The 21,304-nt window shown below is 40.2% G+C and overlaps 1 protein-coding gene across 1 annotated transcript; it reads right to left on the reverse strand.

Annotated features, from left to right (window-relative positions):
- Positions 1-26: 26 nt before the first annotated feature.
- Wipf2 (WAS/WASL interacting protein family member 2) lies at positions 27-20,384 on the reverse strand. Its single transcript, XM_015495842.2, has 6 exons — positions 19,618-20,384; positions 18,814-18,930; positions 17,176-17,832; positions 8,388-8,594; positions 5,132-5,233; positions 27-4,942 (listed from the first exon to the last, which is right to left on the reverse strand). The coding sequence occupies exons 3-6, from the start codon at positions 17,693-17,695 to the stop codon at positions 4,902-4,904; spliced, it is 870 nt and encodes a 289-aa protein (XP_015351328.2). The 5' UTR covers positions 17,696-17,832; positions 18,814-18,930; positions 19,618-20,384; the 3' UTR covers positions 27-4,901.
- Between the last annotated feature and the right edge of the window lie 920 nt (positions 20,385-21,304).

Raw genomic sequence — 21,304 nt, forward strand, 5'->3', positions numbered from 1 at the left:
ATTTGCAGTCAGGAAGAACAATTAAATCAATAAATAGGTAGTTTATTAATCATATTAATAACAATGATGGGTCAAATAATCAGGAATTCAGCCAATCTGGTAGGTATGGATGAAAATGAAATGAGTCTTTTTTTTCCCTCCCTCCCCTCACCCTCCTCATAGGTTTTTATACCTAAATTATGTGAGAGTGATTCATACACACACCCATTATGATTCAGTATAGGAAATGATTTCAAGACCTTTGCTAGTAATGAAAGTTCAAGTTAAGCTCATTAAACCTTAGAGGTTATTATATCAGCTGACCACAGTAAGCAAAAATGTCTGGTTGAATTTTTTTACACCTAAAATCAAAGTTAAAAAAAAAAACCAAAACAAACAAACAAACAAACAAAACAAAACAAACAAACAAACAAAAAACCCACACCCAGCTAAGATTTCAGCTTAAAAAGCAGTGAGGAAAACAACCAACACCCACATAAGAATGTACACATGAACCTAAATGCTCTGCCCCTATCTTTTCTTCCACTGTCAATTTGAGAATCAGACATACAACACAAGTAGAAAAAATCATAAGGGATACAAGGAAAGGACATAAGGTCAGGGGGCCTCCCGGGTTCCCTGAAATCATGGGCAAAGAGTGGTTCAGTAGCAAATGTATATATATATATATATATATATAATGACTGTCAGGTTCTCCTAGTGAGCACAACTAACTAGAACTGCAATTTCAAAACATGTGGAAGAGGAGAGAAAACTCTCAGGAAACCACAGATGCTGCTTCTGCTTAAGTCAGTACATCTACTTTCTCAAGTGACATGGAATCAAACCATCACACTTACCCATAATATGAGGCAATAGGTTTTTTTCCCCCTCTCTATGTCACCACTTGTGATGGTATTCCAGACAAGAGTACACAGTTTTCAGTTTTTGCTTTTAAGCAAGGTTTAATTAAACTGCACAGCATTCAGAAGAAAGAAATGTACCAAAGAATTGAACCTGAGACCAGATTATACATTTTAGGGGGTAAGGGGAAAAAAAAGAATCAGTGCTATTTGGGAGAGGGAGCACTATAATCAGAATATATCTCCAAAATAAATCATACAATAAATTATTTTTTAAAGAAGTGGATCCACATGTAGATGGGATGGTCACATACACACACGCATGCACACACACATCATTCTAGTCTTTTATTCAGTGTTAACTGTGACTTCCATGTTGGTCACTGTGGAAAACGACAAAGGTTAGACATGAGAAAAGAAGGCTAGGCACTCTCTGCCATCAGTGGAATGAGATTTAAGATAATTAGAGAAGGAACCCACCAAGTTGTCACAAACAAGAGTAGAAAGTAGGGAACAGCAGTTATCAAGGAAGATTTTAATTACTTCAGAGGGAAAGGAAGAAAGCACAGAAATCTAACACAAGTAAAGGCACAATGAACGTGGAGTTGAATGGAACCAAACCCTTCCTTCAGTCAATTATCCCTTTTTCATTTTTTGCATGTGATTTTGAAGGTGGTTATAGTTTTGTTTAATTTTGTTTTTAAGATATAAGTCTTGAAGGCAGAGCTATAATGCTCACCCCCCCTTTCCCTCCCATTCCCTAAATTAGGGTGGCTTAACAGAAAGCCACCATGACTACATAACTAGGGACTAATATTCAACAGGGAGAGAAAGACTACAACTGGAATGTGAAGAATCTGATTTTGCAGTTGATTGTAGGTTGGGTTTCCAGGACAGCTCAGTGTAGTGCCATCAAAGGGCCTCTGATCCCCTATACTCCACCCCCAGAGCTTCACAGAAAGGAAGGACCCTGGAGTAACACTTCTCCCCCACTCCCATAAGCATTCAGCCTACAGATTATTTCAAGTGATCAGGAGAATTAAAACACACCCCAACCCTGAGTTGCTCTGTAGCAAGTCTATTTACATTTTTTTCTCACCTCTTCCTGGAGGTAAATCTGGGTTTCAAGCTGAGAAGCCAAAGGGGTGAGGGGAGTCCCCCAGTGCAATGGCCAGTCTCCTTGCCTTTGCCAGTTAAGAGGGCTGGGACAAATTCCTGGAGACAGCAGCCTCATGTCTATCAGCTGGTATAGTCCTAGGCTCTTACTCTGCTGGCATAGGCTGTGAAAATGGTGGGGCTATGCAGCTGGATCAAATCCCATTGATGAAGAAAACCATACCTGGAATATCAACATGCCTTGGTCCAGGTTTGGTGACCAGAGAGGGGGAAGACAGGCATCTAGCTCATTTAAAAACCTGGAGGTCACTGCCCTGCTTCCTAGAAAGGACAGTAAGAAACAACTATTACGTTTTTCCCACTAAGGAAAAACATCATAAAACCAAGCCCACACAATCACTGTTAACACAGCTTCTCAGATGCTTAGTTGGGCAATGTCTCTTCCCTCCAGGAATGGAGAAGGGAGTTAATGGGGACTGGGCTATAGCCTCAACATGAGACCACCTGATCTTTGACATCCCCATGAGCAGATAAAAAGAACAGTTTTAAAGGTGAGAAGTTTTAGTGCTCTTGCAGCTAGCCCACCTTAAACCTATATTACAAGCTCTGTACAACATACAAAATAGACCAATAATTATGAGGATCACATTCCCATCTTCAATAGCAAATATACATGATAATAAATCTGTTATTAACAGTGGGAAGAAATAATGTATAAGGCAAAGATATTTAAATAGGTGCTGTGTCATTAACATGTTCCAAAGGAGAAAAGCCATTTGATTAGATCCAGACCCAGGCCTTTTTGTTTTTCATGAGGCCAAGACAGTTAAAGTACAATCAATATCCATGTGACACAGTCTAAATGCTGAGGAATATGAGTGGTAGCAGGTCATGGGGAGGAAGATATCAGCCCCAATGAAAAGCTGCGGTTTGGTTTTATTTGTGATTCTTATTTTGATGCTCTATGTATGTTTGAATAAAGGAAAAAGAAAAACACACTTTGATAAACACTGTACAAAAGGCATCAACTCCCATTTCAAAAATAAATGGGAAGACTTCACAGTCAAAGTTCAGTAACTTGTCAGCATCTACCCTGGAACTCTGCTGCAGTAACAACTCTTGTACTCTCCTCTCTCTCAGCTCTAGTCACTTCAGGATGCTGGGGAAATGTCTGGGAGGTAACTGCTAACAGATTTAAAAAGAAGCATGATAAATAATAATTGAAAAAGTCTGGTGACAGACCTAATCATGAGAGTCTATATCCAGAGTTAATGTGGTCTAAGGGATGGCAAAGGACAGAGAGACTCCAAACAGATAACCCAAGTTAAGCCCTCCTTCACCTACCATTGAGAAGATTTGGGTTTCACCTGACATCATGCTCAGATCCTTAGTTTATGATCTAATGGATTAGAAAGGTCCCTGCAGCATTTCAAGCCTGTGATGTTTCAGAAGAGGTTTTTAAATAGTTTTCCCCCTTCATTTCAAAAACAGCCTGGTCTCCCTGCTCTCATGCCAAGTTTTGAGTAGCCTCTATATATGGCAACAACTGTAGCAAACCAATCCATCTGGTGTGTGAAGCCCAGGAGCCCCAACCTGTTGTTGGAGAAGGGAAAGTCACTGTCCCATCATCCAACCTCAGTTGGTCCCTCCATTTTCTCTATGCTCTTTTAATTAAGACCTGGAAGACAAAGAAACAACATATTGCTGGCTACCAAGGAAGACCTATCAGACTGAAGCACACTTCACACCAAAGTCTTTTGTGCTTCTTGGAATAAAGGAATTTTGAGTATCTCCATAAACTTCTACTCACTTCCTCACCCCTTTAACTCTGCTGCATTAGCCCCTGAAATCTTGGGAAGGTGAGGCTGGTAAAGAAAGGAATGGAAAGAGCTTTCTCAGTCAGATGGGCTGTGAACTTCAGCGTGAGCAGGCCATAAAGTCTTTTGCAGAGTGTTTTGCCCTTCCCTTCTTAAGTCATTCTGGAGCATGAAGGACTCAAAGGGCTAGGGTTAGTAAGACAAGACTGAGGCAGACTTGAAGTTGAAGTTAAGGCCCAGACCCTGTCTTCCTATTTCCTACCAGCAGTTTTTGGGATTTGTGAATCAGGAATGAATGATGCCCCTGACAAAAAGGAATTTTTCTTTTGAGGAGATGGGGCAGAACCCTTCAGCCTAGCACCCTGAGGAAAGGGGGCAGGAAGTCCTAGAGGACTCAAATGGCTCCTAGTCCCTTAGTTACAGAAGAACTGAATAGCTCTAAAATGATCCTCGGTTTACTTCGCCCTCTCATTTGATTAAAGTTTTAGTTCAACTAATTAGTATTTAGTGTTTATATCCAACTTACCCCTGGGATTGGGTGGTGGGCAGTGAGAACAAAACTGAAATACCCCTAAAAAATAAAAAAGACCCATTTCCTTGTCCTTTCTCCAAAGCTGACCTTTAAAACAGATCAATTCTCTGCAAACTCCTTTACTGCTTCACTAAAAATGCCCCCTCCCCTCCCACCAAAGTTCTGGCCGTGCCAGCCTCCTAAATGATGGAATATAATCTACCTGCCAAGCTCCCCCCACAGTGGATAAGGGCAGATAAGGGTACCAATCTCCACCCTGCCCAACAATGAGTTCATTCACCACAACAAGGCACCTTTCCCCAGAGGAGAGCAGGAGACATGGAGGCTTTCTCCTCTTTTGGCCAGCAGGGTTTGTTAGAGTAGGGATGGATACAGAGTTTGAGACCCTACTGCTGACGCAAAGAGTCCAATCACCAAGTCCAGAGATGAGATGCATAGATGGAGGTGAGCTGGAAGGATGCTTGGAGTCTAGGATTGTTTGCACAGGAGAAACATGTTAGGAGCTCTCATGCAGGTTTCAGGGGAATGGAGAGGACCATCTGACAAAAAAAGGAGGTCCATCCTTTTTCCTGAGGAACAGGACCAAGCCAGACTTCACCTGAGAATGGGTGGCAGAGGTGGGGCTCCACGGGCAGCTGAAAAAATAAAATAAAAAGACTTTTTAAGCTAATTTTTAAAATCTGGGGACTAGATTGTCTTCTTGTTTTGCTTTGTTTCTTTTAAAGAAAATGAAGATGAGGAGAAGCAGATTTTTGACTTAAGAAAACAGAAAAATTCTATATTCTATGCAATTATGGAAAAACTTTCTTTACTACTTCTCTTACCTCGGTTTGTTTTGCTGGGATATATTCTCTGAAAATGTTTATATTCTTCTGGAGCAGGAAAATCTTCTACTGGGTGAAAAGAATACTTTGATTCAAAATCATCTGCGAAAAGAACAGAGTATTACCTCATATTGAACTTCTCTTGCTCCACAGACCTCTGACTTATGAGCCCCCCTTACTAATCTTTAAATGCACTCTGACATATGGAGGGCCTGCCTTGCCCATCTAACCGAGGTTCTTAAAGATAGCAAAAGCAGCACCCGAGGTGGCTCCCATGCACAAACTTGATTATTTTAAGGAGCAAGTCTTTGAGCTGATTCTTCAAAATTTCCCATCAAAAATCAGGCAAGAGGGCTGGGGATGTGGCTCAAGCGGTAGCGTGCTCGCCTGACATGCGTGCAGCCCGGGTTCGATCCTCAGCACCACATACAAACAAAGATGTTGTGTCCGCCGAAAACTAAAAGATAAATATTTAAAAAAAAAAAAATTCTCTCTCTCCCTCTCTCTTTAAAAAAAAAAAAAAAATCAGGCAAGAACAGGAAACTGCTTCCAACTGTTTGCATGGAAGCAGAAAGAAACAAGAATTCCAAGATTCAATAACATGGTCATTTTATAGATTGTCACCATGGGAAACTACCTGAATTGAATCTACAAATTACAGAATTAACCTCAAATGGTAATATTTTTCTGCAGCTTCTGAGAGATTTGACCACATAGTTCCCTTTCAGCCTAGGTTACCCTCATTTAGTTCTGCAACATACTTGAGAGAGCCACCTCCTTGGTCCCACTACGACTTTCTATGGCCCTCCACAAGAAGGCTCAAATTTCCTATAGGTGCAGTTTAATCACATTACAAAGATTTTTTCATTATGGATGTGTGTTCAAAGCAAACACCTGGTGCATTTAATAGGAACAGACTGAAACATGGGGGATGTGGGTAGGAGGGAAGAAAACAAGCACTAAGGAATCCAGAGTGCTAGGGCTACAACAGAGCTTACATAAGTTCTATTCCAGGGGTCCTCCACAGAGGATAAATAATATTCTCTGGACCACATTTTCTATGACTCCATTCCACAACCAGAATCTTTTAGGTAAGGGGTCCCAATACTTATAAACTTGGTAAAGTTAATCTGGTGATTTCCTGATCTAATCAATCTCCTTGCTATACAAATAATAGAAATGAGGCCTAGAGAAATGAAGTGACTTCCTCAAAATGACACAGCTAGTCAGTCAGTGATCTCTGCTGATCAGATAAGAGTTGTGTGATGTTTTTTTTTGTTTGTTTGTTGTTTGTTTCAATACTGGGGATCAAAACAGAGTCTTGGCATACTAAGCTTGTTTTATTTAGTTTTGGGGTACTGGGGATTGAACCCAGGACCCTGCACGTGCTAAGGAAGCACCACCGCCGAGATATACCCCAAGTCCCACTTGTTTAGTTTTTACACAGCTAAAAGGAGCTCTTCCTAGGATATATAATTCTTGTCTGAATGATCTTAAAGAGGAACAGCCTCTGCCATGAAAACTAACCATAAGTAATGATCCTTGGGGGGACTTGAGAGGAGCTTTAGAGTTAGCATGACACCTGATATATTTCAACCTATTCCAAACCAACCATGCCTAGAATTCACATAAGGAAAGGTATGTCAATGGATGGGGCATGAAAGTCTGAGGGTATGTGCCTAATAGAAGAAAAAGTAGGTCCCAATCTCCACCACGTCAGTTTAGGAACTGACTTCCTTAACAAGACTCCAAAAATGCAAGAAGTAAAATCAAGAATCAATAAACAGGATGGAATAAAACTAAAAAACTGCTTCACAGCAAAGGAAACAACCAATAATGTGAAGACAGACCCTATAGAATGGGAAAAATTCTTTACCACACGCACCTCCATATAGTATTAACCTCCAGGATACATAAAGAACTCAAAAAACTCAACACCAAAAAAACCCCCCAAATAACCCAATCAATAAATGGGTAAAGAAACTGAACAGACACTTCAAAGAAGAAGAAATACAATCGATCAACAAATATATGAAAAAATGTTCAACATCTCTAGAAATTAGAGAAATGAAAATCAAAACTACACTTCCATCTTTTTTTTTTAATTTTTTTTAGTTGTTGATGGACCTTTTTTTATTTTTTAAACTTATTTGTATGTGGTGTTGAGAATCGAACCCAGTGCCTCATGCATGCTAGTTGAGCACTCTGCCACTGAGCCACAACCCCAGCTCCTACACTTCCATCTTATTCCAGTCAGAATGGCAATCATCAAGAATATAAGCAACAAGGGCTGGGATTGTGACTCAGCAGTAGCACATTTGCCTGGCATGTGTGAGGCACCGGGTTCAATTTTCAGCACCACATATAAATAAATAAAATAAAGATCTATCAACAATTAAGAAAAAACAATTAAAAAAAAAGAATACAAGCACAATTAATGTTGGCAAGGATGTAGGAGAAAAGATACACTCATATATTGCTGGTGAGACTGCAAGTTGGTATAACCATTATGGAAAGCAATATAGAGGAGATTCCCCAGAAAACTTGGAATGGAACCACCATTTGACCCAGTCATCTCAATCCTAGGTTTATACGCAAAGGACTTAAAATCAACATTCTACGGTGACACAGCTCTATCAGTGTTTACAGCAGATCAATTCACAATAGCTAAACTATGGAACCAACAAAGTGCACTTCAACATATGAATGGATAAAGAAACTGTGGTATATAAACACAATGGAATATTACTCAGCCTTAAAGAAGAATAAAACTATGGCATTTGCCAGTAAATGAATGGAACTGGTGAATATTATGCTAAGCAAAATAAGCCAACCCCAAAGTACCAAAGGCCGAATGTTTTCTCTGATATGTGGATGCTAAGAAGGGAGGGGAGAGGGTGAAGGTAGGAATGATAGTAGAATGAATTGGACATTATTACCCTATGTGCATATATGATTACATACCCTGTAACTCTATATCATGTACAACTAGATGCATGAGAAGTTATACTCCATTTATGTATGATGTGTCAAAATGCATTCTACTGTCATGTATAACAAGTAGAATAAAAAAAAATTTTTTTAAAAGATTTAGACATTAAAAAAAAATGATTGAGAGTAAATGTCAGAAAGGAACTGCTGTAAACAAAGATTATCTTGTGGCCATTCCCATTCCACACTAGCCATCTGGCAGCCAAGACACTGCAGTCAGTGAAGTAACCACAGGAACTCTGAGGCAAAACAACTAACTACTTACCCAAGAAAGATCGAACAGTGGTGATAGAATCTCTGTGGCCATTCCTCAGGGGTGGTGGAGGAGGGGGTGGCCCAGCTGGCGTCCTTGAGGGTGGAGGTGGGGGCTTTCCTCTGTTCAGGGGTTCTGACCCATGCATTCGGTATGGGGGTGGGGGTGGAGGAGCATCCCTGGCACCATTTCTGATCATGGGGGGCGGAGGTGGAGGAGCTGCAATTAAAATTCAAAGTAGTTAGGTTTGGGTGTTGAGCTGGCAAGGGGAAGGAGGATTTGAGAGACACGGCAAAAAGTGTCTTAGTGCTTTCCTGAATAACTGGGTGCTATGAGCCTCTCAGTAGCATGTTAAATATCATATTCACCTTCCCCCTCATGCTTATTTCTTGAATAGCACTGTCACTTTTCCAGGTATCAAAGTTTCAGACCTTTTTTAGTTTCCACAAATGAGTCAAGAATCCTATCTATTCTTGATGTCTTTCCCCTAGCTTTTCCATCCCTTCCTCCACAATTCTAATTCAGATCATCTCACATTTAGCCTGTTCTGCAAAAGCCTTCCAAGTATTCTCCTTGCATCCAATCTCTTATGGCTCAAATTTAACTTCCTAAAATACTTGCTTCAATCTTTTCAAGGCTTTTGCATCTTGTACAAAAGAAAGTTTCAAGCCCTTTGCTTAAATAGTAAACTACATCAGTAAGCCGGATCTCTTCTTTTCCTCCCTTCCTCCCTCTTTTCCTTCTTCCTCTTTTCTTTAGAAAAGAACCCAGCAGAGCTTTACTACTGAGCCACATCCCCAGCCCTTTATTTTTTATTTTGAATCAGGGTCTCACAAAGTTGCTGAGAGTCTTGCTAAACTGCTGAGGCTGGCCTTGAACTTGCAATCCTCCTGCCTCAGCTTCCCAAGTCTCCAGTATTATAGGAGAGCACCACCATGTCCAGCTCTTCTTTCTTAATTTCTACACTGGGTCAGGTGCCCCTCTTCTGCACTACACAGTGTATCCATACCACTCTACTATACTGCATTATAACTATTCATTATATGGGCTTCTTCCCTAGTATACTATGTACTCCCTAATGTCTGAATAGTTCCTTCTTCTGTGCAAATGTACAGCACATGGGAAGTATTCCATGTCTAATGAATAAACTGAATCCCTGTTTTGTTCTTGTGGCTCTCCCTGCAATACTCTGAAATCCCTCTTTCCTTAATACCAAGTCCTATCTTTTTTTTTTTTTAATTTGTTTTAGTTGTAGTTGGACACAATACCTTTATTTATTTTTATGTGGTGCTGAGGATCGAACTCAGTGCCTCACACGTGTTAGGCAAGCACTCTACCATTGAGCTATAACCTCAGCCCCCAAATCCTATCTATCTTTCAGGGTTCAATTCAAGTCCTATCTTCTCAAGGCTTTCTTCAAAGCAATCTACTCTATTTTGAGCTTCTCCTTTTTTGGTATCTTACAGCATATATTCCAAAACTTTACAGTACAGACTAAATTGAGTGTTTTTCAGAATATATATAGTAGATTCACCTTGGGAAGTTACATATATACAGTGTTTTTCTCATTGCTCAAAAAACTTGGGAGCACCTCTTTTGGAAGTGCCTCCAAAGCCAGTTTATGAGAGCCATTGATATTATTATGGGAAGTCACATTGCACTTCTGAGGTTGTCACATCACCATCAACAACAAAAACATTTGGCTGGATATAGTGGTGCATATCCTTAATCTCAAGCAACTCAAAAGAGTTGGAGAGGGGCTGGGGATGTGGCTCAAGCGGTAGCGCGCTCGCCTGGCATGCGTGCGGCCCGGGTTCGATCCTCAGCACCACATACAAACAAAGATGTTGTGTCCGCTGAAAACTAAAAAATAAATATTAAAATTCTCTCTCTCTCTCTCACTCTCTCTTTAAAAATAAATAAATAAACACTTTAAAAAAAAAAAAAAGAGTCAGGCAGGAGGCTCCCCAAATTCAAGGCCAGCCTGGGCAACTTAGCAAGACCCTGTCTCAAAATAAAAATAAAAAAGATTGGGGATACACATATTGTAATCAGTCACTACATTTCTAGGGTCAATTCCACAGAAATAAAAGTGTCACTATGAAAGCTTAAAAAAAAAAGGCAGGGGAGCTAGGTGCAGTGGTGCATGCCTATAATCCCAGTGGCTCGGGAGGCTGAGACAGAAGGATTGTGAGTTCAGAGCCAGCCTCAGCAACTTAGCAAGGCACTAAGCAACTCAATGAGACTCTATCTCTAAATAAAATACAAAATAGGGCTGGGGATGTGGCTCAGTGGAAATGCCCCTGAGTTTAATCCCAGTACCCATAAAAAGGTGGGGAGGGGTAGGCAGAGGGTTTAGGTGGAATGCTCCTAGGTTCAATCCTCATACCAAAAAAAGGAAAAAAACAAAACAAAACAAAAAAATGTGTACCCATCTCTGACTCTGCTTCTTGGCCATTTACAAAAATAAAATTCATCCTTACAAGACAAAACTTTGCCAAGAAGCTGATATCAAAAATATGCCTAAGGGCTGGAGTTGAAGCTCAATGGTAGAGCGCTGGCCCATCACATGTGAGACACTGGGTTCAATCCTCAGCACATAAAAATAAATAAATATGGGCTGGGGTTGTAGCTCAGTGGTACAGCACTTGCCTACTATGTGTGGGGCACTGGGTTCAATCTTTAGCACCACATAAAAATAAATAAACAAAATAAAGGTATTGTGTCCATCTACAACTAAAAAATTAATTAATTTTAAAAAAACTTAAAAAGCATGCCTGAGAAAAGGGCAATATCACTGGAATAGGTTCTACAGTGTTTAGGTTGTATTATCATAGGCTTTTCATTAACAAGAGCAGCTACCATTGACTGGGTATCCATCACATTCCAGGCATTTCACTATGTACTAAGTCTTTATAATATATATATATAATTTATTTATTTTTATTTATTTTTTTAGTTGTAGGTGGACATAATGTCTTTATTTTTTACTTTATGTGGTGCTGAGGATCGAACCCAGGGCCTCGCTCGCATATGCTAGGCGAGTGCTCTACCGCTGAGCCACAGCCTCAGACCCTGTACTAAATCTTTAAAAACTCAAAACTCTTACAGCCACTCCTACAAAGTATTTTCTATTATCCCCATTTCACAAATGAAACAACTAGGACTCAGATTATTTGTCTAAGGTCACAGATCTAATAAAAATAGACTCAGCACACATCTGCTCTTTTTTGGTGTGTGTGTGTGTGTGTGTGAGAGAGAGAGACAGAGAGAGACACCGGGGATTGAACCCAGGGCCTTCTGCCTGCTAGGCAAGCACTCTACCACTGAGCTATATCACCAGTACCTACATCTGCTCTTTGCAATATCCTCACACTGTTCTACCTCAAGCAATAGGGATCTTATCTCCCTAGATTTTTTTATTTTTTTGTACCAGGAATTGAACCCATGGGCGCTTAACCACTGAGCCACATCCCTAGCCCTTTATTGTATTTATTTACAGACAGGGAGTCTCACTGAGTTGCTTAGGTCCTCACTAAGTAGCTGAGGCTGCTCTGAACTCATGATCCTCCTGCCTAAGCCTCCTGAGCTGCTGGGATTACAGGCATGCACCACCACACCTGGCCCTAACTAAGGTGTTGGAAGTGTGTCTTAACACTGTTTTAATTATAAAAGTGGATATTATCATTCCTCCTGAAATACTGTGAGAACTCCTGTAGGGTGATCATATAGCTGAACACAGTAATGGGATGACACACATGAACACACACAATCTAGCACAACAGACTCAATAAATGTTAGTTTTTGTTTCTCATAAGATATGCTAAGAATGTGAATTCTCTCATTCTTTTCAAGGTCTGTTTAAGATATGGGCAGGGGTCATTGGATATAATAAAGATTAATCTCCTTAACACCTAGCAGATCTCTAAGCCTTGTTTTTATCCCAAATCAAAGCTCTTTTTTATTCCCTAAACCCTAGATTTCCTAGGGCCCTGAAAAACTGTATCTACTTATAAGGCAGAGAGGGTTAGCTAGGTTCACAAGGATACCAGCTAGACATTAGACAGGTAACAGTGAGGAATGCCAACCTGAGCTGGCCAAAACAGAGTAAGACAAGAGTGATCGGCCTGGCTTATCCAGCTCCTTTCTCACAAAGGGTCATCCCAACCATGTCCCACTCTCTCCAATAAGCCTCTGAGCTCTTTGTCAGATCCTGTTTTAAGACTATTTCAAATGACAGAGCAAGAGTCCAAAGACCCTAAAAAAACAATCAGCTTGCAAAAGAAGCCCTGGGGTAGGAGATAGCCTTTTGGAATCCAAAATAATCCGAGTTTTGAAGAAAACATGATGGATCAATTTTCTCTTTTGATTCCCTTAAAAAAGGACCGTATTTTACTCCTCAAAGGAAAATTTAAGAAAATAAACTCTATGGATCAATGAAACCAAGTTTTCTGGTGGCTGAGCACTCTTGAGAAGGTAAAAGATTCCATGCTCTTCAAATATAAATAATTCATATAGAAACAAAAGGACATTATCACATAATAGTGCCACAATATTATCTGAAAGAGGTAAATCCATAAATTACTTAGAAGTAATTTGCATAAAACCAGTAAAATTCATCAGCACCTCACATTTTCACACATACTTTTATTTAGTTTATTATGTTTTTATTTTTAAATTTTAATTAATTTATTTTTGCAATACTGGAGATTGAATGCAGGGTGCTGTGACACTTAGCTACACCCCCAGCTCTTTTTACTTTTTATTTTGAGACAGGGTCTTGTTAGGCTATTGAAGCTAGCCTGGAACTTGTGATCCTCCTGCCTCAGCCTCCCATGTTACTGGGATTATGGGCAAGCCTGTGCCACCATACCTGAATCACTTAAAGATAAGTAAAGAAACAGAAAATCAGAGCGATCTGCCCAAAGCCATACAACAAATAGTGTCACTACTCAGAAAACCTCAGATAAAAATATCTTTTTTTCCCAATGTACAACTCTTAAGAATTGCTGTTCTCTGGCTGGGGTTGTAGCTTAGTGATAGAGTGCTTGCTGGACATGTGGGAGGCACTGGATTTGATTCTCAGCATCACATATAAATAAAAAGCAAAATAAAGGTCCACTGACAACTAAAAATTAAAAAAAAAAAAAGAATTGCTGTTTTGGGCGGGTTTGTAGCTCAGTGACAGAGCACTTGCCTAGTGCACGTGAGGCACTGGGTTTAATCCTCAGCACCTCGTAAAAATAAATAAATAAATAAATGTATTGTGTTTGTCTATAACTAAAAAAATAAAATAGATAAAAAAAGAACTGCTATTCTGGTTACTGATGAGACATAAGCCGAGGCCTCTCCCAGTCCAACATTGGTAATGGCTAACTAGATAGAAGAACAAAGATCATAATTTCAAAATTTTCCAAACAAAGCACATAGAACTGAGATGTGAGAAGCAAGACGTTTATAGACTATTCAAACCATACAGAAATTGTGTTTTTCTATGCTTCTCTCCTGGATGGGTTTGAAAGATAACAAGCTTTTTCCAAATAAAGTGTCTTTTAAAAAAATCATTAAATTTAAAAAAAAAAAAAAAAGGCCAGATATGGTGGCACACACCTGTAAGCCCAAGAATTCAGGAGGCTAGAGTAGAAGGATTGCAAGTTCTAGGCCAGCCTCAACAACTTAGCAAGACCCAGTCTTAAATTTTAAAAAAAAGGGCTAGGGATTCAGCACACTGGTAGAGTGCCCCTGGGTTCAACCCCCAGTATCTCTCACACACACAAAATAATAATAATTAATTAAACCTGAACTTCTTAGAATCAGGGGCCACCTTAGGACTATATCCTAATGGCAAAAACTAGGCAAATATGGGTCAAAAACGTATGGACTACTGTTTGGCCTTTATTAGATTGACAACTCCTAAAGTACAAATCTGTATGTACCTAACTAAGCAGCAGCACAGGTTAATGGACTTTTGCTTTTTTTTTTTTTGTACCAGGGATTGAACCCAGGGCACTTAACCACATCCCCTTTTTATGTTTTATTTTGAGATAGGGTCTTGCTAAGTTGCTCAGGGCCTCACTAAATTGCTGAGGCTGGTTACTTTCCATCCTCCTGCCTCAACATTCCAAGTTGCTGGGATTACAGATGTGCACCACCATGCCCGGCTTAATGGGCTTATAATGCATACTTCTTGAAGACAAGACTTTTATTGTTGAAACAGTATCTTACTATGCTGCCCAAGCTGGACTCAAACGCCTGGGCTCAAGAGATCTTTCTGCCTCAGTCTCCTGAGTAACTTAGACTACAGGCATATGATACCATGCCCAATGACAATTTCTTTATCAACATTCTATACACATAAAGATTAATATATATACACAAAGAGCTTAACAGCCACTTTTGGGAGGAATGGTTCAAAGTCCAATAACATAGGAATACAGCTTTATATACCCACACCCCACTCTCCCTTACAATCACACACGCCCCAAAAATGCCAACACTGGTTATATACAATTCTGCACCTTATTCTGTACCTGCAAATGCACAACTGAACACACACCATGTTGATTACTCTTACTTAAAACATATGGCCCCTAATCTGAAGTAGGCCTTTTACGTTTTAGCTACCCAAGAATGCTAGTCCATTCAACTCCCACGTTCCAAATGACCATTTCATGCCTTTTCTCTCTATCCTCAAACTGTTCTCTCCTTCCCTATCACTTATAGCTGATGTTCTTCACTGTGAAAACAAGCAAATTAGAAGAAACTTCACAAACTCCTACTACTGCACTACTTATTCTCTTGTTTCTATGGAAGACCCCTTACCTATAGATCAGATCCCATTTCCTCCTATCTCCTCAAAGACTATTCAGGTAAATTGTTCCCACTCTGCTGGTTTGTTGGTTTGTTTGTTTTGGTCCTCTGATACTAAGACCAATGTCAGTTCTCAGCCTCCAACTTACCAGACTTTTCAACAGAAAAGAGGTGCTCACTTTACCTTGAGGTTTTTCCATCACTCTCTTGGTTTTTCTCCTTCCTTCCTCATTAGAGGATTTTTATTTCCTCTGCTGGGTTTGCTTCATCTCTAACATAGGAGGCCCCAGCCACAGACATTTTCTATATATAACTACCTCCTTAGGTGATATCATCAAGCATGTGGTTTTTGATGCCATTCAGATTAACCTCTCTAGCCCAGATCTCTCCCCTAAACTTTAAAGTGTCATTCAATCACCAATTCACTCTCTCTCCTTGGACGTCTAATAGGCATCTCAAACTTATTTAATGCCAAAAACCAAACAGCACTCCTCTACCAAATCTGCTGCTGTCTTACCCACCTGCCCAGTTTATTCCAACAGCCTCCTGAGTGGTCTCCTTTTTGCCACCTCAATCTTCCTACAGTCTGTTCTCAACACAGAAGCTAGTGGTCTCATTAAATGGAAAATCAAATAAATACTACTTCTCTGTTAACCCCCGCCCACCAGTAGCTAGCTCCCCATCACAGAGTTCAGTCCAAACTCTTCACAAAGTCCTACAATGTTCTCTCAGGGAAATCTAGTTTTCTCACCTCCACTCCTGCCACTCTTCCCCTTACTCCTTCTCATCCTGTCAAAATGACCTCCCTACTGTCCCCAAAATGAGTCAAAAATACTCCTTTAAAAAAAAAAAAAAAAAGAACAGTCATGCCTTAAGGTCTCTTCACTTGTCCCCATTGCCTGCAATGGTTATACTCTTCAGAGAATCTCTAAGCTTACCCATCGTAATTTCAGGTCTTTGCCAAATTGTCACTATTTAAAAAATAAAAAGAGCTAGAGATGTGGCTCAGTGGTTAAGCACCCGAATTCAATTCCCCAGTACCAAAAAAAAAAAAAAAAAGTGCTGAGTGCAGTGGCACATGCCTGTAATCCCAGCAATTCAGGAAGCTAAGGCAGGAAGATCACAAGTTTGAGATCAGTGTCAGCCACTTAGCAAAACTCTATCTCAAAATGAAAAACAAAAAAGTCTAGAAATGTGGCTCAGCGGTAAAGCACCCCTGGGTTGAATTCCCAATACCAAAAAACAAAAACTTAAAAAAAAAAAAAAAAATCATTGTATCAGTAAGGCTTTGTCCTGACTCTACCTACTCCTCCTCCATCTCAAAGTATTTCCTCATTCCCACCCTCATATTTCTTCTCTCCTTTGTGTTTCTCCAAAGTAAACCATGTACTATATATTTGTTTTACTACTTTATCCAGAACAAGAATTTTTTATCTTTTCTATTTACTCATGTTTCCCTAACAACAGAGTCTGCCATATAAAACCGCTCTCAAAGCTGAGTGCAGTGCCCCATGCCTGTAATTCCAGTGTCTCAGGAGGCTGAGGCAGGAGGATCACACAAGTTCAAAGCTGGCCTCAGCAACTTAGTGAGGCCCTAAGCAACTTTCCATAACCCTGTATCAAAAAACAAAACAAAAAACAAAAAACAGGCTGGGAGGCTGGGGTTGTAGCTCAGTGGTATAGCGCTTGCTTAGCATGTATGAGGTACTGGGTTTGATCCCCAGCACCACATAAAAATAATAAATAAACAAACAAAATAAAGGTATTTAAAAAAAAATTACACCATGTTTAAAAAAAAAAAAAAACAGGCTGGGAATATGGCTCAGTGGTTAAGCATCCCTGGGTTCAATCCCAGGTACCAAAAAAATGGCTCTCAATAATACAAGTGTATGAATTATTCTTCTCCTCAATCACTGAAGGGACACTCTGAGGAAAAAAAGGTGAAAAGAAAAAATCATGAAAGGAAATAAAGGGGTTTCCAAACACTTACCTGCTCCTCTACTAGGAGGGTCTCGAGCTGGAGGAGGAGGTCTATTACTCAATAAAGAGGGAGATGCTGAGGTGGGTGGAGGAGGTGCTAGGCCTCTGATGGGCCCGGGTGTCTTCCTATGTAAAGAATTGTGTCTCTGAGGCAGCTCAGGGGCTGATTCATTAGTGGGACTGGAAGGTCCATTGGGGACCCCGGGAGGTTGGCGGTAAGGCGGTGGAGGAGGAGCCAGAGATTGGCCACTTGGTCCTGTTCTGATATTCACAGGGGAAGGAGGTGGTTTGACTGGAGGGGGAGCAGGAGGGCCCTCTCGGCCAGGGTGGAGCCTTTGTCCAGGTGTCGGTGGCAAGGGTTTCTCTCGGTTGTAGGCTGGGGCTTTGTTGCTGTGCATAGGCAGAGGTGTAAGGGGTGCGTTGGCACGACGCCCTGGAGGCGGTGGGGGAGGCGCGGAGGAGCTGTGCTTCATGCCCATACTGCTGGTGGTGTTGGGCCGAGAAAGGTCCGGTAAAGAGGGTCTCTGCATCCGGGGCAGTTCTGGGAGGGAGGCTCGGCCACTGTCTGTATCATCTTGCGGACGTCCACTGGCTGTAGATACTGGAGGCCTTGGGGCAGCAGCTCTAGAACTGGGGACTTGTAGCGCTGGCTTACCAGCTATGTTCTCTACAAATACATCAGACAACACTGGGTCAACAGAGCAAGGTATCTATTAGATAGTATCTCTACTTCACCTGCCTCCTCAGTGCAACCTTCACGATTCTGGAATTTGTTTTGTTTGTGGTGTTGAGAGTCAAACCCAGGGCTTGACAAATATAAAGCACTCCCTCTATCACTGAGCTACTTCCCAGACTTAGTTCTGAGTTTTTATTTGATTTTAGGCTCAGAATCATTTAAAAATTTTTGCTGATATGAGCTGAATAATTTTTTTGATTTTATTTTTAGTTGGCAAATAATAACTATACATATTTATGGGGTATAAAAAGTGATATATACTCTGTGGAAGGATTAAATCAAGCTGATTAACCAACCTAGCATGTCAAATATTTATTTCTTCACAGTAATAACATTTAAAATCACTCTTTCAGCAATTCTGAAATATATATTATTATTCACTATAATTACCATGCTATGTAATCGATTACTAAAATGTATTTTTCCTGTCTAACTGAAACTCTCTACTCTTTGATCAATATCTCTGTCCTTATCCCCCTTTGATCAATATCTCTGTCCTTACCCGAGCTACTAGTAACCAACATTGTATTCTCAACTTCCACATTCAATTATTTTAGATTCTAAATATAAGTGAGATCATACAGTGTTCGCCTTTCTGTGTCTATCTGGCTTATTTCACTTAAAATAGTGTCCTCCTAGCTTATTTATTGTGGCTCAGTGGTATAGGAATTACAGGCATGACAGAATTTCCTTCTATTTAAATGCCGAATAATATTCTTTTGTATATCTATCACATTTTCTTTACCTAAGTTGAATACATTTTTATTTAACCTCTCAAATTTTGTTTATTCTGTAACTACTCCTCTGTTCCCACCTCAACCACAGTCCTCAACTCCAGATGACCTACTTGGGACAAGTCAGAAATTAACAAATGCACTTTAGAAATCTCCTAAGAAAGTATTTATCAGATACCTGAACCATCCTTGGCTCCCACAGGGCGGAGCTTCGGCACTCCTCCTTGGAAGAGACCTCCCTTGGGTTGCAGGGCAGCAGCTCCAGAGCAGTAACCACCACTGCTTCCTCTGGGCTCTGGAAAGCATACCATTAAGTTTTCATGTCATATGTTCTGTGCTGATGACCAGTCAACCCCGGGACAACCCCTCCTCTATCTGGGCTTTAATTTGCAAACAAACCAATCTTGCTTTTTTTTTTTTTTTTGCCTTTTCATTTAAAAAAACTAGACCTTTCTACTCCACAGCTTCAAATGGGGATGGAACTCTTCACTGTGATGAAAGAGAAACAAACAAAAGGAACAAGGAGCCATTCTTCTCTTACTTAGGGTGAAGTGATAACAAGTGGGATAAAGAAACGTTCAACAGAGTTCTCTGGGCTCTCCTTTCCAAATCCCAGATGTAAGGGAGCTAACAGTTCAAGGAAACTCTCCTGAGGACTACAGGAATGGAAACTTGTAGCAATTATAAAATCATGTTTTGTTTCAGTCAAGAGGTTTCTAGGAATGTAGTAGTCTCCTCAAAGAACAGCCAAAGATGTGTCCCAACAAGCATTAGAAGGTGGGAGTCTTAACTTGGAGAATACTTGTTAAGGGTCAGGAAGAAACTTCTAAAGTATTCAAATGAGCAAACAGGAAGAGCCAATGGAAGTCCCAGGACAAAAGTTTCTCACTCAAGACTCAATAATAAAAATGACAGCCCAGATAAATCTCCAAGTCAATTCTGGAATCCTCGTGTCTCACTAGGAAATGAAGCTTAGACTCACTCTCGAGGACAGGAGCACTCCGATCATTAATGTTGGTCACCTTCTTCAGTTTGGTCCCTTTGCAAATGTCCTGTAAGAGGGCACCTCTTCCCCGCTGCTCATCTCTACTCAGCTTGGGAGGGTCTATGTTTGCCTGGAGGAAGAGGGAAATAAAATGTTTACCTAAATAGTTCCCTTCATCACAAGCTCAAGATAAATGACCTAAGTGAAACTGGATTCCATAAGAGGCCTGCGTGACCCAATCACACATATGTCCCAAGTGGCCATATCAATGTGCCAGTCTTTTTTCTCCTATTCTAAACTTTTGTGAAGAGTATAGATCTCTTCCTATTCATAAGTTTCATACAGAAGGCCTGCACTAATATTATCCATACGCTAGGTTTTGTGCATTGACCACTCTATACATATCACCATCACCAAGGCAAACATTTGAGTCCCAGAAATTGTGCTAAGCATATTATCTATATTATCTCATTAAAACCTAGAAATATTCCTATGAGAAAGGTATTATTATCATTATCCCCCACTTGGAAAGTGTGGACCAGAAGCTGAATAGTTTCTTAAGACAGTACAACTTTGTAAATGGTAAAGCAAAAACCCAAACCCCAATGGTGACCACAAAGCTCATCTTATCTCTACTAACATATCCTGTTGTCTCCATCTTTCTTCAGTTTATACTCTAAACAATATTATAGAATGGATAATAATATTCCCATTCCAAAGAAGAGAAAATAAAGGTTTAGGAAAGTAATGTCACATGATTAGTAAACATAACCAAGATTTAAAGGTCCTTGCCTTGTCTACTCTCCCAATTGAAACTTTCAACATCATGTATTTTTTCAGGTAATTTATTTTCCTCTTAAATGTCAATTCCCAGAGAGCTATGCTTAGCCTCCATCTAAATGTTTCTGAGCAAGCTCATCTAATGGTTTGCATACCACATGTAAGCCCAAAAATCTCACATCTTTTTTTTCTTGTCACCCATGCCTATGATCTGAGCTTCATATCCATATATATGCACCAAAGACTATAGGACATCTCCAAATGAATATTCTACTTGTAAGTATAACACATCAATAATGATATTCCTGAATAGGAAGACCCAATATTATACATGTGTTAAATCTTAACATAATTTGTAAGCTTAGAGCTTTTTAAACTAAACAAATGGAATTTTTAAGAAAATAGGACTTGTGACTGGGTGCAGTGGCATATGCCTGTAATATCAGTGGCTTGGGAGGCTGAGGTAGAAAGATCCTGAGTTCAAAGCCAGCCTCAGCAAAAGTGAGGTGCTAAGCAACTCAGTGAGACCCTGTCTCTAAATAAAATACAAAATAGGGCACTTGCCTGGCATGTGTGAGGCACTGCATTCATTTCTCAGCACCACATATAATAAAATAAAAGGTCTATCAACAACTAAATACACACACACACACACACATATAAACAATATAGATAGAGCTGGGGATGTGGCTCAGTGGTCGAGTGTCCCTGAGTTCAATACCCGGTACTCCCCTCGACCCCCGGCCAAAAAAAATAGGACGTGTGTCACCAAAAGCCAAGAGTAACAACAGGAGTACAGGGACAGAGCTAATAAATGCAATAAAATATGAAGTACATAAGCAGATCCAGGTCAATGTAAGAAATAAGAATAGGCTGGGAATATAGCTCAGTTGGTAGAGTGTCT

Source organism: Marmota marmota, unplaced genomic scaffold (assembly GCF_001458135.2).
Source record: "Marmota marmota marmota unplaced genomic scaffold, marMar, whole genome shotgun sequence".
NCBI classification, from domain to species: domain Eukaryota; kingdom Metazoa; phylum Chordata; class Mammalia; order Rodentia; family Sciuridae; genus Marmota; species Marmota marmota.